Source organism: Electrona antarctica, assembly GCF_951216825.1.
Source record: "Electrona antarctica genome assembly, chromosome: 23".
Lineage (NCBI taxonomy): Eukaryota > Metazoa > Chordata > Actinopteri > Myctophiformes > Myctophidae > Electrona > Electrona antarctica.
Window position 1 is genome coordinate 13,803,840 of NC_136804.1, and position 18,789 is coordinate 13,822,628.

At 43.9% G+C, this 18,789-nt stretch overlaps 1 protein-coding gene across 9 annotated transcripts in view; it reads left to right on the forward strand.

Annotated features, from left to right (window-relative positions):
• chchd3a (coiled-coil-helix-coiled-coil-helix domain containing 3a) overlaps positions 1–18,789 on the forward strand; it is a 137,394-nt gene that overhangs the window by 96,056 nt on the left and 22,549 nt on the right. For all 9 annotated transcript variants that reach the window (XR_013788958.1, XM_079493990.1, XM_079493991.1 and 6 more), the window contains one exon: positions 6,327–6,397. Coding sequence is in view for 8 of the 9 variants with exons in the window: in XM_079493990.1 (XP_079350116.1) it covers positions 6,327–6,397 (71 nt within the window). In the remaining variant the exon portion in view is untranslated. The remainder of the gene's footprint in view (positions 1–6,326; positions 6,398–18,789) is intronic.

Below are 18,789 nucleotides of genomic sequence, written 5' to 3' on the forward strand. Positions count from 1 at the left end.
GTGTTACCATAGGTAAATGGTAAATGGTGCATTTATATAGCGCCTTTATCCAAGGCGCTTTACATAGATTGTGCATCAATTCACCCATTCACACACACATTCATACACCGATGGCGGCAGAAACCATGCAAGGCACTAGCCAGCACATCGGGAGCAATTTGGGGTTCAGTGTCTTGCTCAAGGACACTTCGACACTAACTCTGGTGCATAGGTGCATACTGCAGTGTTGTGTAATGGTGTGTTACCATATAGGTGCCATATAGGTGCATGCAGTGTTGTAATGGTGTGTTACCATATAGGTGCCATATAGGTGCATGCAGTGTTGTAATGGCTGCCATGGCAGGGGTTTCCTCCACATTCGTCGCCCTCCTGCTCGGCAACAGATAAGAGAAGTGAAGCCATTAAGCACTGTGTTTTATTTGTCTTCCACTCATTAAAAACCAGGGGTGTTTTCTAGTCTGAATTGAGTCCTGGGTGTCTGTGTTGAGAACGTTATCTTCTCCATATCGCTGGAGTGCATTAGCAATAATGACTTCATTTGTCTATGACACCCCACCCCCCATCCCCCCCGCTGGCTCTCCTATTTGCCTCCGGATGAGCTAAAAAAGCCTGTCACAAGGCAACTGGAACAAGGGGAGAAACAAAGGGGGACACTTGTGTGCTCAATTTAATTTAATTTCAGAAGTAGAACCACTCAGTTCACACAGGTGTGATTTTTGAGTGGTGCAACCACTCCAAGGAACAGCAATGTCTGTGTGACACATGTGACTCGTGTTAACCTATGTTTGTGTGTGACTCATGAGTACCAGTAGGGGCGCTGTCGTGCCAGAAACAGAGAGAGAAATAGTGCTGCACTGTTGCCTGCTAATGAGAGCGAGAGAGAGAGGGGTGGGGGGGTGGGGGGGGGGAGTGTAAGGGGGGAAGTTGCACCACTCAGTTCACACGGGTGTGATTTTTTTTAATGCGTAACTGCGTTAATGAGTATAATCATTGCTGGCGGGTAGAAACCTTTTGGGCGATATCCTTGGAGCAGATGCTGATCACAGGAACTGTTGGAACTGGTTGGAATAACGTGTTCCTTCCACACGCTACATGTGCTACGTCCTACCGGGGCACCCCCCCCCCCCCCCAACCCCCCCTTTCAGGTGATAAGAAGCGGCCTGCTCACTCCTCATGCATTGAAAGAAGCATGAGCTTCAGTTTGGGGCTCTCCCCAGGTTGGCAGAGGGAGTGTAGCCCCCAGGAAAAATGGGTTACAAAATTGTGGAATAAAGAAATATGAACTTGAGACTAAATAATTAATACATTGGATCCATTGGAACGTTCCTTTTTCCATATCCTGAACAAGGTTTCCACAACCATATTTGTTTTGTTTTGTGTTTTTTTTTTATGTTTTTGTTCATTTTTTTTATTGCCAAACTGAGGGCAGCTCTCTCTCATTTGGACTAACAGACAGCTCTGAATTTGTTCAGGGAGTTGCAGGAAATTGCGATTTGAGGCCCACTCTGTAATCACACACAACAACCCCACAAATTGGTAATCTAGATCATGTGTGTGCTCGCGTGTGTGCGTCCGTGTGTGCAAGCACATTTAGTGTGGGAGTGATTGTGATCGTGTATGTGTGTCCGTTAACATTTTCAGCAGGATCGGTTGTTGTGCGTGTGTGTGCGTGCGTGCGTGCGTGCGTGCGTGCGTGCGTGCGTGCGTGCGTGTGTGTGTGTGTGTGTGCATGCAATCACTGTCATGCATGGCCTTTGTGCCCCTGTTTGGATTAGAGCACTGATTAGTGCCACCTCTGCCATTTAAACAGGTATTATTAGCTCACACTTAGTATTCCAAGCGGAGACACAACTTAAACTCTCCTCTCTCTCTCTCTCTCTCTCTCTCTCTCTCTCTCTCTCTCTCTGTCTCTCTCTCTCTCTGTCTGTCTCTCTCTCTCTCTGTCTGTCTGTCTGTCTGTCTGTCTGTCTGTCTGTCTGTCTGTCTGTCTGTCTGTCTGTCTGTCTGTCTGTCTGTCTGTCTGTCTGTCTGTCTGTCTGTCTGTCTGTCTGTCTGTCTGTCTGTCTGTCAATCTCCACACACCAGAAACAGTCATGTCATTATCGGTAAATAATCTTTTTCTTTCTGCCTTCATCAGTTTCTTTGTCTGTTTTTAGAAAAGTAGCCACTCGATCCGAGACTATAGTCGCGCACGTGTGCGTGCATGTTTTTAAAGATATTTTCTGGGATTTGATGTCTTTGGCTCGGGAATCGAACTCGCAACTTTATTTGGATGGTACAGTGGAGAGTGACAGGAGACACTCTGACACAGAGTGGCACGCAGCAAAGGTTGTTGGGCTCAGGAATCAAACCCACGGCTCGCCTGTCAGGCGTATATAGAGCCCTTATTATGTGGTATGTGCCTTAACCACTAGGCCATCTCGCCATCCTGTCATAATGTTTGTGTGACAATCTATGTTACTATTTTGACTCAGTGCTTCCTAGTAAATGCTAGTAAGTGCTTCCTTCTCAAATAAATGTGTCTTTGTTACGCCACACTCCAGAGTAGATCTCAGACATAAAACGAGCTCTATCTGCTGCACGAATTCCCAGGAACTAATAATAGCCACATAAAGATGACAGTTATTGTTATTTGGTGCTAGCATGTGCTTTGTCTTTAAAGCAGAGTGTGTGTGTGTGTGTGTGTGTGTGTGTGTGTGTGTGTGTGTGTGTGTGTGTGTGTGTGTGTGTGTGTGTGTGTGTGTGTGTGTGTGTGTGTGTGTGTGTGTGTGTGTGTGTGTGTGTGTGTGTGTGTGTGTGTGTGTGTTCTCTTTACAAGAGAAATATTGTACTTTTGACTAAATATTGCACATTTCTAGGAAGGGAAATGGGTACATTATGAATCTAGGTGTGGGGACTGTGGGGACTTGAGAACCACTGCTGTAACACACCACTATTGATCGCCTCAGCAGCTCTGTTCATTCCTATTGATCCGTTCTCAACTATGATGGATGTCCCGTCCCGCAAGACGTCTACAGGAGGGCACAGCGCATTGCACTGCAATACATTTAGCACATTTACTTTGTTTTGAGTACAGCCGTAATACGCCGACGTTCAACCTATAGGCCGCAAGGGTATTCACCTCTGACAAGACAAAGACAAAGTGACCACGTCACTGACTGACTGATTCTTAACCCATTCAGGCCTGACGTCGAAATTTTTAAAAAAAAGTTTTCTAAATCATGACAATTTTCGGAAAGATTTGAGGCACATTTTAACGATTTTTCAAAAATAGCAGACCTACAAGTTCATAGCGCGCCACTCGGTGGCGCGCTATGAGCTTGTAGATCTGCTATTTTTCAATAGCTAAATTATAACAATGTTTAAAACACCAAAAGGGGTTCCCGCCCCAAAATGGGTTAATGGTTAATGTGGTTAAACGCTAACGTGACATGGATGCGTTCTAGGTCTCAATGGATTAAAGAACTAAACCCTGATTCATACATCTTCATTCTTCACACAATGCTGACACGCAACGCCGCTGTGTGTCCCAGAAAAAAAGTCTGTTTAATCGATTGTGAAGTGAAGTGATTTATTCGTTGATATATGAAAAATAAAATAAGCAAAAAAAACGCTCTTCTTGGATAATTGAAAATAGTAATTGATAGAATAATATCTAAGGACATAGTCGATAGTTCCTGCCCTATTCTCTTTCATTCAATATATCTCTATTACAGTACTTTCTACTCTGTACTTGCATGATACATTAATCTTTAGAACGTCCATGTTGTCTTTACCGTGCGTATCCCAGAGCAAGACATTTTCTTCCTCCAGGATTAACACCTCCTCCCGACTCCAAAGCATCAATACATTAATCTTTAGAAGTACCATGTACCGTATACGTACCCAGAAGACATGTTCTTCATCCAGGATTATACCTCCTCTCTGACTCGGAGCCATCCATCACACTTTAGAGCTCCTTTCAGATCCGTCATAAACGTGCATAAGGGCCCACTAAAAGGCTGACAAAACCCTTGCTTCCTTGAGCACCGTAGCGGCCCGTTATACGGCCGGGGTTTGAGGATGTACTCCATGGCTGTGGTGCTGCGGGTTCATTTGGCGGAAGGGTCACCATGGGGGTGATGGCTGCTGTCTCTGGATGTTGTTGACTAGTGACCCTGATGAACCTTACAGGATTGGTACCTGCTATTACAACGGGTTATTGTCAGGGGAGAAACACGCACACGCACACACGCGCGTACAGAAGCGCACACACACACGCTCGCACACGTCACACACACACACTAGAGATATAGGAGGCAAATAAAATAATGCATTCTCACACTGTTCTGTGTGAGAATGCTGTTCTGTCTTTGTTTATTGCTTTGAAATATTGTATTAGGTGTATCTCGACGACACTGCAAATGAGGGTGACCTCAATGTCTTTCGAGAATAAATACAGGTTTTAATCCATTGAGACCTGGAACGCATCCATGTCACGTTAGCGTTAGCGTTTTAAACATTATGTTATAATTTAGCTATTGAAAAATAGCAGATCTACAAGCTCATAGCGCGCCACCGAGTGGCGCGCTATGAACTTGTAGGTCTGCTATTTTTGAAAAATCGTTAAAATGTGCCTCAAATCTTTCCGAAAATTGTCATGATTTAGAAAACTTTTTTTTTTTAATTTCGACGTCAGGCCTGAATGAGTTAAGTGAAGTGACAAATTCTGCATTCTACCATTCTACCATTCCTGCAGATGATAAAAAAAATTATATTGTCTTTCTTCCATAACATCAGTGGTTCCCAAGCTGGGGGTCCCAGGATGATTAGCTTAATGTGCAACATTGTTTTCTGTTTTCTCACTCAACAGTAAACAAACCTACATACAGTACAGGGTTTCTGCACATTTCTAAAGTTACATTTTAATGACTTCCGAGGCCTTTTTAACTGGTTTGATCACTTTTGACAGGTATACTCGTCCTGATTATTTAATTTTGCGCCATGCGCTGGGCGGTAGCGGCCTGAAAAGTTTGGGAACCCCTTTTGGTGTTAGCATTATGTTATGCTTTAGCTATTAAAAAATAGCAGATCTACAAGCTCATAGCGCGCCACCGAGTGGCGCGCTACGAGCTTGTAGGTCTGCTATTTTTGAAAAATCGAAGAACGACTGACATAGAAACATAGCTTTTTCAAAAAACTGTCAGGATGTAGAAGACATTTTTAGAATCTGATCTCAGGTCAACATGGGTTAAGACCACCGCACGGACGCGCGCATACGCATCAGTCTTTTCATAAAAAAACGGACTACTTTCCGTGCACACGGGCCTCACCACTGGCTTACCGGTTGGTGCATTGGAAGGGAAAACAATCGCCATGTCCTGCTTGTGTCTGATGATTTGATTACTACTGGAGACCTGTGTGTGTTCCCCACTCTTCCCTCAACTTCCTGATGTATTTATATCTGCAGTACTACTTCTACTCTCCTATCACGAATAAGTACAAAATGCCTAAATATGGCTTTTATTTTCATAGTACTGTGGCCTCGATATCCACCCTCCGTGACATTTTAATGGGTTTTGGAGTTGGGCTCATGCTGCTGTAGGTGGACTTGTGTGTCAGTGTTTGCAAACCACATGAGAGCTTGTAAATCGGGATATTTTCACCGAAGTTATTTGGTGTGGAGCGTAAACAGGAGGGGTATAGTGCCCTGGGGGACTCCAGTCAGTTACATATAGGGTTTAAGTGGTTTAAAGAACCTTAACAGTTCCCATGTAAAGGCGGAGAAGATGTCGGAGATGGAAATACTTTTTGCTACTTATTGGCTTGTTTTTCTTGACCACAACATTTTCAGAAATTAACAAAATTCAAACATTGAATCAAGCATTTTGAAATGATAAAATACATTCCATGAATGGCAAAAATGGCAGATCTACATGCTTTTGTGTGATGCTGTAGTAATATCAAATAGGGCGTGAATTCACAAAATAAATCACACAAAACACAAAGTTAGAATATGGAGATAAGAGGTTTCTGACAGCAACAGTAATAAAGGCTTTAGAGGCTGGCTATACAGGCTGACGGCAAGCATGAGTTTTTTTCTCCCATTACAAGCAGGGACTGTAGAGAGAGTGGAAACCGTGTAACAACATCATGATTGATTAATGAACTTTGTCTTTGTAGCTTGTTTCGTAGCTCGTCACGCAGCGACAAGTGACAGGCTGTTTGTTTGTATCTTCATGTCTTGTAGCCTGTCGTTACTGTTTTATGAAACAGATTGCTCAGATTTTCATCCATTTCTACCTCTCTCTCTCTCTCTCTCTCTCTCTCTCTCTCTCTCTGTCCAGAGTGCTCAGTTCTACAAGGTCACCACAGAGAACTATCACAAGGCTGCGGACCAAGTCAACGCTAAGTTCAAGTAAGTCTTGGGCCTTTGGTGGTGCACACGGTAACGACAAATACGACCCCTCAGCGTTCTATAGGAATTTGCATGTACTTGGGTTCCTTCAAGTGGGGTTTCACTGATTTGAGTTTGAACATATACATATATACATGAACATATACAGGTACCAACAATACCAAGGATTCGTCCGTGACGTCATGCCACTGTGGTTTATAAACGGCTGCGCTACTTCTGTGTTGCGTAACAGTGACATCACTGGTGTCTAATCCTTGGTATCTTTATGGTAGCCTTAGTCTCACCATGTGTTAATGATCAGATGCGTCACAACAAGCTGTCCTATTTCGTCACGATCGTGCTGATGAAACACTGGACGGGATTAATATTTCATGTCAACATTCGAGTGCATCTATCAGAAGATGTGACCCAGGTAAAGTAATGCGTCACTTTGCAAGTTTAACTAAAGTGTTCCACCTGCCCAAAGTAATTTCTCATGCATACAGCACATAACCTTTTTTAATCTTGTTATTATAACGCCATTTAGGTCAATGACATAGCATTCTATAAATGAAATGGCAGCCAGTCATTGGCTGCCATTCAACATCTGTGTTTTGGTACGATTGATGCACGACCACAAGCGCACAAGCATATTAGTAAAATATACTTACAGTGCCAAACCTAAATGCTGAATGGCCAGTTCACAATTTAGTCGTTTCAAAAATAGCAGATCTACAAGCTTACAGATCCACAAGTTCACACAGCGCAATGTGACACATACATGGAATCTGGGAAAGCCATTCTGTAAAAGAAAAAAAATCTGCCAGGGGGTGCCCGGACCACCACAGCGGCGGCCCGGACCCAATAATGTTGCTGTTATCTGATTGGCTCACATGGGTTGCCACTTACTTCCACGCCTCAACAAAGAGCAACATTACTGTAAACTCTGAGACGTATTTGCGGAACACCGTAAGACGCGCCGGCGTCCGGAAATCCTTTCTCCATCCGTATGGTTATTACCAGGGGCGGCTGTATTAAGTATCCAACCTGTCGTGTGCGCAGCGCATTAAGCCCTAGCTTGACACGCACATACATGTAACTAAAGAAGACGCTCCCCTCCGTGTTCCATCTGTCTTCTTAACCCATTCTGACCTGAGATCAGATTCTAAAAATGTCTTCTACATCCTGACAGGTTTCTGAAAAAGCTACATCTGTCAGTCGTTCTTCGATTTTTCAAAAATGGTAGACCTACAAGCTCGTAGCGCGCAACTCGGTGGCGCGCTATGAGCTTGTAGATCTGCTATTTTTCAATAGCTAAAGCATAACATAATGCCAACACCAAAAGGGGTTCCCGCCCAAAATGAGTTAATAAGAGGCCATTAGGCTCCATAGTAATGCAGAGAGAGTGGATGAGGAGCCTACAGGAGGTGGGTGGAGGCCGGTCCCAGGCTCTGGCGGGGCTCCTCTTGGGAGGCTAGGCTAATTGCGTTAGCTCGTCATTAGCCCGCGCTAACGCCGGGATCATTGTCTCCCTCAGAAATGCTGGAAAGTGATTAGCCTAGCCCCGCTGGGGTTTATAGCCATAGACTGAGGAAGCTTGGACCCGAGACTTCCCCCCCCAAATCGCATTACGTAGGGAGGGGGAAAAAAGTGCAGTGCAATAGCATTACACCGGCGCTAACTGCTATAGCGAGCGTCGAGCTAACATGCGTTGCGTGCAGGCAGTCACGTGACGCGGGTGCTCCTGGCTTCGGAGAGCCGTGATTGGGTGATTGGATTACGGGAGGGTGCATTAGCTAGACTTGTGATTGGATTAGGCCGGTGGGGGCGCGCGTGCAGGGCGTGTGTGTGTCCTAATGAAATGGTGGGAAGGTCTGGTGTTGCGAGGAGGGATCTGAGCACGGATCTTTATTGGGTTTCACTGGGTGTGCTCATCGTCGAGGCGCGTGGGATTGTGTATCTGTGCATGGCGTGTGTACAGTACCCAGTGTTGCCATGTCTGCTTATTATAAGTGGCTTTGGGCTTGTTTTTCTGTAAAATCAATTGTAAATATTTGAAATTGTGGGTTGTGTGTGTGTGTGTGTGTAGCTGCTTATTTGGGCTTGTTTCCTAAATGTTCCTTAAATCAAATGAACATGTAATTGTCCACGCATCCCCACCTGAAAGCATTTTGTACCAGGGACCCTTTTTCACCAAGATTTGGTGTTGAAAATAGCACATATACAGTGATGTAAATAGGGTGCGTTTTGCGTCCCAAAACGCACTTTATAGTTTTGGGCCGCACTTCACCAAAACCTCTGCGTCCACGGGATGCACTACTGTACTCAGCGTACAGTAATAATAATCCACGTGAAAAAAAAATCGCGGAAAAAAATTGCGGTAAAACAAATAATCTACGGACACTATCATTTTGCATGGCCGCATGCGACCTCATCCTACGCTATAAACGATAAAATCCACGTAGGACTCGTTGTAGAACCACTAGTTTGTAACTAACAACAACACAGTCTGACGGGCGCCACCATCTTGCTCAGAGACGAGCGCTGAGCGGAGCGCAGCCTGGAGACCAGAGCCGTTTAGAGAGAGAGAGTGACGACAACATACCGTTCAGTGACTCATGAAGCTCTGTGAATAAACAGTGAACGGGGTTGTCGCAACTCTCTCATCTACACGGCGCCATATATCTATGCACGGCGCTGCCTCCGACAGAAAGACAGGCGAACATTTTTGAGCATGACAAACAGAGTAGACCCGATTGAATGGGAAACACACATTGTGTACTGTAACAAACGCCGACACTGTTGTATTTTGTGCGTTGTGGACCGGTGCCACCACACATTAACATGCCCCCCCCCCACACCCCCCAAAAAAAGAAGTGCCAAAACCAACTGCAGGGCAACAAAAAATATTAGCAACCCTATTTTCTAAATCTAACATCATCACATGACTGCTTCTACTTAATCTCCAGGTTAGTTTTGTAGCATTCATTTTTATTTTGTATGTATTGTGTAATGTGTCATGAAAACAACATAAAGATTTATTAACAGTTAAAACTGGCAGAATTATTATAGATTTCATATAGCCAAAATCATATGAAATATGTATGTAGTATGAATGTAGAGCTTTTTTTTTTTATTATAATTTATTTTGCTAGCTTTAGTTATAATAATAATTTCTTCTTCGTTTTCTACATGAATATAACCACATTATAACCATATAAGATGAAATGGGAGTTAAATGCTGCAATTTGTAAAAATGGCAAAATATGACTCTTAAACGTCGCTGAAGTGGGACTCATCAAATGTCCCTGGGACTCATCTAAAAGACCACCCCTGCATCCCGGGACTCATTACATTACTACATCACTGCATATAACACAGTATATAGTTTTTTCTTTTGAGATTGTTTTCATAGATCTGGTTGCTAATTTCTCTCGTAGAAATCTGACAACCGTCGTTTCACTGGTTTTGCTCATCACTCAGGTGTGTGTGTGTGTGTGTGTGTGTGTGTGTGGGGGGGGGGGGGGGGGGGGGGGGGGGGTGGTAGGTAGTAGAATTGTGAGGACAATAATTATCCTGATGGCTGCTCACAAGATAAATGGTTGTTTAAAATGTATTTGAGTTGGGAAAATTAAAATGGTTAGAATTGGACATTTTGGGGTGCAGTACTTAGTTTAGACAGTATTTGGTTTAGACATTGTCATTGGTTAGACCAGTCATTAGTCCTACAACTACAATCTATCTCAAACCCTCACCCTAAACCTAACCTCCCACGGGGCAGCACACCTAAACCTAACCTTAACCCATGTCTAACCAATGACTAGTCTAAACTAAGTATGCACCCCGACATTTTGAGCAGTTGTTCCAAAACCTTTTTCATGTCAAGGACCCCCAAATTGACACTGATTAGCCCGCGGACCCCCATTTGAAGAGATATGCCAGGGTCCACCATAACAGAAGACTTTGACGGTTCTAGCAGTGATTCTCAACCAATTTAATTTCAAGGACTCCCAGTTTGACATGCATTAGTCTGCAGTCCCTCATTCAATGGCATTTCTAACTCTGGGACCCCAATTTATATTGCAAAATCAATGTTAATTCAACTGAGAGTGTACAAATGGAACCGAATGAACCCTAATTAACTCTGAGAGAGTTACAGACCCCCATAATGGTCCATTTGGTTCCCCCTGGAACTCCCATCAAGGACCCCACCCCTGGGTGGTACCCGGACCCCACCTTGAGAAACACTGATTTAGAGGTTAGGTTTAGAGTTGTATAGAGTTATGTTGAGTTAATATCTAAAAAATAGCAGACCTACAAGCCCACAGAGCAGTGCCACAGGGATGGTGTATTATATGGATACAGTCTCTGCTATGACAGAAAGGCAGCAGAGAGATAAGATGTTATCTGTTGGCCTCGGGTAAATAATAAGAGCAAGACATCTTGTCTCACAGCCCTTTTGATTTCTTCAAACTTGAAAATGCCCACAGGAGATAGAAAAAAAGGTCCTAGTACTGTAGTAGATTGGGCCATAGCCGTAACTGATGGAATTAACATTTGATATGATATTCTACCAGCTCTCTTATGAAGTATGAGAGATCTCTCCCCTCAACACACACACATGCATGAGCGGCGACGCACACTAGAATGTCTTAACCCATTCTGACCTGAGATCAGATTCTAAAAATGTCTTCAAAATCATGACAGTTTTCTGAAAAAGCTATGTTTCTATGTCAGTCGTTCTTCGATTTTTCAAAAATAGCAGATCTACAAGTTCATAGCGCGCCACTCGGTGGCGCGCTATGAGCTTGTAGATCTGCTATTTTTCAATAGCTAAAGCATAACATAATGCTAACACCAAAAGGGGTTCCCGCCCAAAATGGGTTAATTGTCTGATTTATCTGTGTTCAAATTAGTCCTAATGTCTACATGGTGATGGGGTTGATAATATATCTAATTGTCGCTGTCGGGTGGAGAACTCATTATGTCCAATGATGTCCCAAATATGTCCGTTCTTTTCTATAATTATTTTTGAAACCATTTAACATTGTGAAAAGTACTCGCTTATTATTTTTTTGGTGTGAAAACGAAAAGTTTCCACTATTGTGCGACACTCTTTATGCTAAAGTAGGGCATACATTTTCAACAGTCTTTTTTTGAGTGGTGCAACCACTCCAAGGAGCAGCAATGTCCGTGTTCACCTACCTATGTGACTCGTGTTAACCTATGTGACTCGTGTTAATGTGTGTGACTCATGTGTGAGTACCAGTAGGGACGCTGGTGTGGCAGAAACAGAGACAGAGAGATGCACTGTTGCCTGCTAATGAGAGAGGGGGGGGGGGGGGGATTTGCACCACTCAGTTCACATGGGTGTGATTTTTAATACATAAAGCTGCATTCTGGACATGCAAGGTTTCTGTCCAACAGCCACAATATGGTGTAGTTATATAGTCGGCCATGCTGGGAATGGATGGTTGTTCTAATGCTCTTTTCCACGCTGGCAGATACCAAGGATACACAAAGCTACGCTGCAAAGGAGGCGTGTCCGTGTCACGAAGTCGCTGTTTAACCAATTGGATGCCTTTGACGGAATATTCCGTAATTTAAAATCCAACTGTCAAGTAATGTACTTGTACTTTATCGATATGAAACTGTCTTGTTGAAAATCAACTTTGAACACTGATCCGGTTGCTATGCAACGCCTTCATCACTCCCAGCACAAGGAAAAGTGTACGTGCATCCCATAGGGTCCCACTAAAAGTAGGATCTTCTTTGGCTGTTATCTCTGAAACTACGAGCGCTGTCCGTAGTGATCATTCATGGTGATCATGTGATCTGTGATTTTTCATCCCATCGCTCCTGACATATTAACGTTTCTGGCGAAAGATAAACATTGTGAGCGACTACTAACAGAAGCCGTTTCTTACAAGGGAGGTCTGCGAGTGAGGAACCCGGATGTGAAAACATACACGGTAATCTGCACTATTATGCGCGGCCACGGCTAGCTGGCCTCTATCGCCACCCTGTGGCAGTCCACTTGTTTATTGCCGCACAGCATGCCGTATAGGCCTTTCTCAATTATTACATAATCTCTGTAGATCAGCTATTATTATTTTGCCAGTTAGAGCTGCAAAGCTTTGGTCATATCGTCTCTGTGGGGTGGAAACCTCATATGTCCAAAAACTTTTCAGGATTAAAATTCAAGAGCATCAAAGGTAGCAGATCTACAAGCTCACAACACGTCGCAAACTGCTTTTCATGCCGTTGTGTGACACTGTAGTGTGATCAAGTAGGGCATACATTTAACACATTCCGTCCGTAGGACGTCTCCAGACGTCCTAGGGGTCCCAATCGACGCGTCCTAAAGACGTGTGAGGACGTCCTAGCGCATCCTCAATGATACGGGGCGAATTTTTCCCTTTTTTTTAATTTGTCAGTTCACCTCTCGGCTACCGTATGCTCCGCTCTGTCCCCATGTTAGCTTATCATTGAGTTAGCCGTCGAAAGAATGACTCGTCTCTCCTAATCCAGGGCGCTTTCCGTGGTGTTGAACGGATCGATATACTGGCGCTTCATTTCTGCTCCTCATCCGTCTCTCCCGCAAAATATGAACGCTTTTTGGATCATATATCGTATAAACTAAAACGATCGCAATGTAAGCCAGCTATGTAAAGTGAACTTTATTTAGTAGATTGTTTCCGGGTCATGGCTTTCCGAGTAAAAGCGGCCATGTTGTTCCGGCACCCCAGAGCTCCTATTTTGAAGGACTTCCGGCACTGATTGTGTTAAGAGAAAACACGGAAAGTTAATACTATGGAGATTAGAGGTTTCTACCTGACGGCAACGATCTACAAGACACAGTATTATGTACACTATAAGCTATATAAGCAGGTGTATGCTATGCTACACCAACTTTCTAAATACATTATAAGCAGATGCGCTGTGTGCGTGTGCGTGTGCACGTGCGTGCGTGTGTGTAGTACAGCTGCTCTCTCGCTGTATTCCCGCCAGATTGTCCCGCCTGAACATGATGGAGTTCTCCCAACTGGAACAGTACTGCATCACTGTGACCTCATTACATCCACACACACACACGCACACACACACACACACACACACACACACACACACACACTACACACACACACACACACACACACACACTACACACACACACTCACACTCTCTCACACACACACGCACACTCACACTCTCTCACACACACGCACACACGCACACGCACACACAAGAAAAAGTTCATTGAAATAATAGTGGAATAGTTTTTCTTCCACCTAGAACTTTGACATGTATTTTATTTTTAAAGAATGTAGATCAGCAGTGGGCGTATATACACACACACACATACTGTATATGGCTCACTAAGGGGAATTCTTATCACATGCTTCCATGCATATAACGGTACATAAGGTATAATATGGATGTCTTATGAATACATACAATAAGATTTGATAAAAGGTCTCTAACCCCCAGTGTACAGTCCTTTTGATGTAGCAAAAACTGCTTTTCAGGATTCAAATTCAGCTTCGCACCGCATTTCGAGCTTGTGTATCTACTACTTTTGATGCTTTTGTGTGATCAGGCAGGTTAAAGATCAGCGACAGCAACGATATATGCTACACACATACAAGCATGCACTTGCCGTAGCACTTGCCCTAGCCTCGACGACCTTACAGGCATATGCAAAGGCTCAATTTATGTAATTTAGACCAGTAAGACGTCTTGCCTGAGGTGCCTGGGTGACAGCAGACTGCTGGGCGAGTGCTGGCGCTTTGGAATGGGGGGTCAGATCAACATATCCGCCTGGATGACAGCAGATTGCTGGGCAAGTGCTGGCGCTTGTACCGGCCATATGTGGAGCGTGTCTTGAGTGTACAGGGTTTGATGAGGTCAGATCAACATATGGAATGTCAGAACAGGTCAGCTCCATATATGGAGATCTAAGGGTGGCAGCGGGGGCAGTGTCTTGAGTGTACAGGGTTTGATGAGGGTCCACTAATAACTTTGGAGCAGGTCCGTCTAGAGCTTAAATGGATCAGTCAAAAGGGAGACATCGAAGAGGAAGGATCAACATATGGAATGTGAGAACAGGTCAGCTTCATATATGGAGATCTTAGCGTTTGAGGTTTGAGGTCAGATGTAGAGTTGCTGGCCTATATTGATGAAATCAGGAATCTCCATATATGGGCTTCATATTGATGACATCACGTGATGTAACAAGGTGACTAACTAACTAACTGACGGGAAATACCTGTTTTAATTTAAGTCGAATTTTCACTTTGTCCGAGTGTCTCATTCCCAAAATATAGGCAACCTACAAGCTCACAAATGGCTGCGGATGCAGCGTGTCTTGAGCATGTGCTATTGAGCTTTTTCCGGTACGCGACACTGTTGTACGACAACGCATACTTTTAGGCTATATACATATATACACGCACACACACACACAGTCACACACGCACATACACAGTCACACACACACACACACAGTCACACACACACACAGTCACACACACACACACACACAGTCACACACACACAGTCACACACACACAGTCACACACACACCTGACCACAGCGTTTATTTATTCTCCTCCTGACACTGGCTATAGATAAGGGTTCTTCCCAATAAGCCGTTGAGAAGAGCCCTCCTATCTCTCTCTCTCTCTCTCTCTCTCTCTCTCTCTCCGCGTTCTGATTTATCCCATTTTTACCTGAGATCAGATTCTAAAAATGTCTTCTACATCCTGACAGTTTTCTGAAAAAGCTATGTTTCTATGTCAGTCGTTCTTCGATTTTTCAAAAATAGCAGACCTACAAGCTCGTAGCGCGCCACTCGGTGGCGCGCTATGAGCTTGTAGATCTGCTATTTTTCAATAGCTAAAGCATAACATAATGCTAACACCAAAAGGGGTTCCCGCCCAAAATGGGTTATACACTGCCATTGTATCCACTCGAAGCTTTTATCCACCTCTGATGCACTATCACAGTGTATGACCTTTACTACGAGACCGCATGTATGTACTGTATGTATGTATGGAAGAGGGATGGCTTTGTTCCCATCATGGGTGCGTGCCGTGCATGCATGTTGAATGGGTGTCTGTGTGGTGGTGTAAGGTGTTTGACTGATTGAATTCTGTATTAGTCAGTAATGTAAACGGCACGAGGTACAGTGAGACATTAGGGCTAACGGGATGACACAAAAAAGGTCCTGGGGACTTCCATTGCTTCCATTGTGGTCCTACAGTATGTATTCAATTCATCAACATAGCATACAAAATGAACACAATAATACATGTCATGTTCTTTACCTCTCTTTGTGGTCTCCTTTGCCTTTAAAGGATGGTGTCAGGACGTTAGACATTTTGATTATGAATTACAGGGAATTGAACCGATTGATCGATCGGTTATTTTGTGTTTGTTGTTTTGCATGACATCACTGTACGACAAAGTATAAAGTACGGCGTGAGGGGTTAATCATACTAATCTATTTATTAACATTATAATGATAAACATTTAATTTGACAATTCACCTAATATCCCCCACACTGATACTTTCAGGTTTCTAATTTAAAAAAGAGCAAAAGTAGCAGCCAGGTCTACAAGCTTCGTCTCTTCGTGTTTCAAGCGTGCAGATCTGCTACTCTTGGTGCTTGTCTGTGACGCTGTAGTTGTGTAGTATGATCAAGTAGGACGTTAATTTACAAAACAAAACACAAAAACCTAAAATATGGAGATGAGAGGTTTCAGCTCGACGGCGACAATATATGAAAATTGCACTTCTTGGTGGTAGAACAAATAGAACAGATTGGGTACTCAGAGAAGCGCTATATACGTTTGAGATATTATAAATTATCGATAATCAAATATCGAGTATCAAGTACCAAGTATCGAGTAAAGTATCGATACTTGTACCCCTAATGAAAGTGTGCGTCAACCTGTCTAGGTGTGTGCGCACACTCGCGCACACACCTAGACAGGTTGCAGTGACCCTGTGGGACTTCCTGCTTCAAATGAGAAGCTGACAGCCATGGAGGAGAATGATAGATGTGAGATTCTGACCAAGGAGAGAGAGAGAGAGAGAGAGAGGGGGGAGAGAGAGAGACATATAGTAGCGTGGCGGTATAGCCCCTAAGCCCCCTGTCAGCGCTAACCTTTTCCGGGGCTTTAACCCATTTTGAGCGGGAACCCCTTTTGGTGGTTACATACATTGTTATAATTTAGCTATTGAAAAATAGCAGATCTACAAGCTCATAGCGCGCCACCGAGTGGCGCGCTATGAACTTGTAGGTCTGCTATTTTTGAAAAATCGTTAAAATGTGCCTCAAATCTTTCAGAAAATTGTCATGATTTAGAAAACTTTTTTTTTTAAATTTCGACCTCAGGCCGGAATGGGTTAAGGTTCCTTTTGTTGGATGTGGACCGTCCATGTTTGTGCCGGCTCCCCTGCGGAGAGCAGGGATTGGACCAGAACATCACATGGTGACTGATGGTTGACAGGCGGCGGGCGCTTCGACAACAGCAACACTGAGCGTTCCACACAACATGAAAAACAATCCCACACACCCTGCTCCTTGATTGTGACATTTGTCACAAGCTCACAGGCGACGTGACAATGTGTTTGTGTTTACTGTGTGTTGTTTGTGTGAGGGGGTCCCTGCCCTGATATTCACTAAGGCCATAGAAAGGTGATGAAATCTCATTTCATTCAGTCACTTGACCGTCACCTCTCTCCTCTGGTTTTCTCTAGTGTATGTAGCTTGTGAAAAAGCGTATGTGTACAGTCTGTACACACACGCGCTCGCTCACACACGCACACACAGGTCTGCCATCTCCTCACACAATCTGGCCTGTTTGTTTTCTCCCTGTCGTTCTCTATCTCACTCAGTCTAGCGTATGCACGGTAAGCAGCCAGAAGCTGGACCACAATGAATTTTGACAGCACATTTTGACGTAGTTTTAGTCATTGTCTTTTTGAATGAAATTCCTTTCGGTCTCAGTCACGTTTTCGTTAGCTGAAATGTTTTAGTTTCGGTCGACTTAATCCGCCGTTGATTTTAGTCAACTAAAATGAATTTTGGCAGGCCTTGATGGCGTCGTAATGGCTGATTTATACTTGGCTGTGTGTTGAAAACAGACGATCTACAAGCTCACAACGTGTCTGTGATGCGTTGCAGTTTTAGTAATTGTAGCTATTTATTGAGGAACAAAAGGTAAAAGACAAAAAAAATGTGTTGGACAAACTCACTGTGCAGCCAAAGTAGAACAGTAGAACACACTTGTGAATTCAAGATAAGTAATCTCTGTTCTTCTGAGACTTGTCTGCATGAAGAGAGGCAACTCCCTAAGTTCACTAGACTGAACCACAATCAGAGCAGACAGAGACAAATATAGCTGTTTCCAAATCAATGGGAGGAGAGCTGGGTTGCTTGTCTGATGACGAACAGGGCCAATCAATTCTGCTCACGTAAACCCCAGACTTTGAGATATTAACAGTTTTATTTTAGGGCTGTACATTCATCAATTATCTTCTTAGCGATTATTGTATTGATTGATTTTTCTTACTAATTGAGAAGCGTGAGTTCCTTTTTTTTACATTAACCATTTCAACCCTAGCATCCCTATTCTGTGGAGAACTTTTGCCAAAAAATAGCAGATCTACAAGCTCACAACAACTCGTGCTGCGACGCGTTGTGAGCTTGTAGATCGGCTATTTATTGCAAAAAGGTCTGGTGTATAGGAGTGAAAGGCGTGGTTAAGTTCAACATGCACTGATGACAATGCTGTCAAACAAGTCTATGAATCTATCTAAGAAATCTCTGACAAAGTTGAATCTGCAACACAATTTTGTAGTGGTGTTATCATTTATACTGTACTTGGCCCCAGACAATAAAGCAACCACAGAGAGAGAACAGTGGATAGTTAACAAATAGTGTTCTCTCTACACCCCCGTGGATCAACCTGTTTTTCATGCTTGGATTTGAATACTTGCATGTTGCAACCTATCTGGACACCTGCCCACCCTTCAGCAGTACAGTATGTGGACAGTACCTCCTTCTACACCGGAGCCTTTTGCTTTGGGAATATCCTCCCAGGCGCTCATGAGGGCTATATGCAGACGGTCCCCGGGGAGCTCAGACCACACTGTCGTTCATCTTTGTCCCACTGTAAGTACGGAGCCATTGTGGAGCTCGGTGAAACCTGCAACCGGCGCGAAACAAGTCTTGTCCCCAAGGAGGGCCGAGGACCTCCGAGACCGTCTGGAGGACACAGGAGGGGAGACACTCTCTTTCAGAGCTGTTCAGACGGTCGTGAACTCACACAGACGCCGTCGATTCATAATAGATCAAGTTCCGGCGAAAACAATGTCAGCCCGAGACCAAAACTATCAGGAC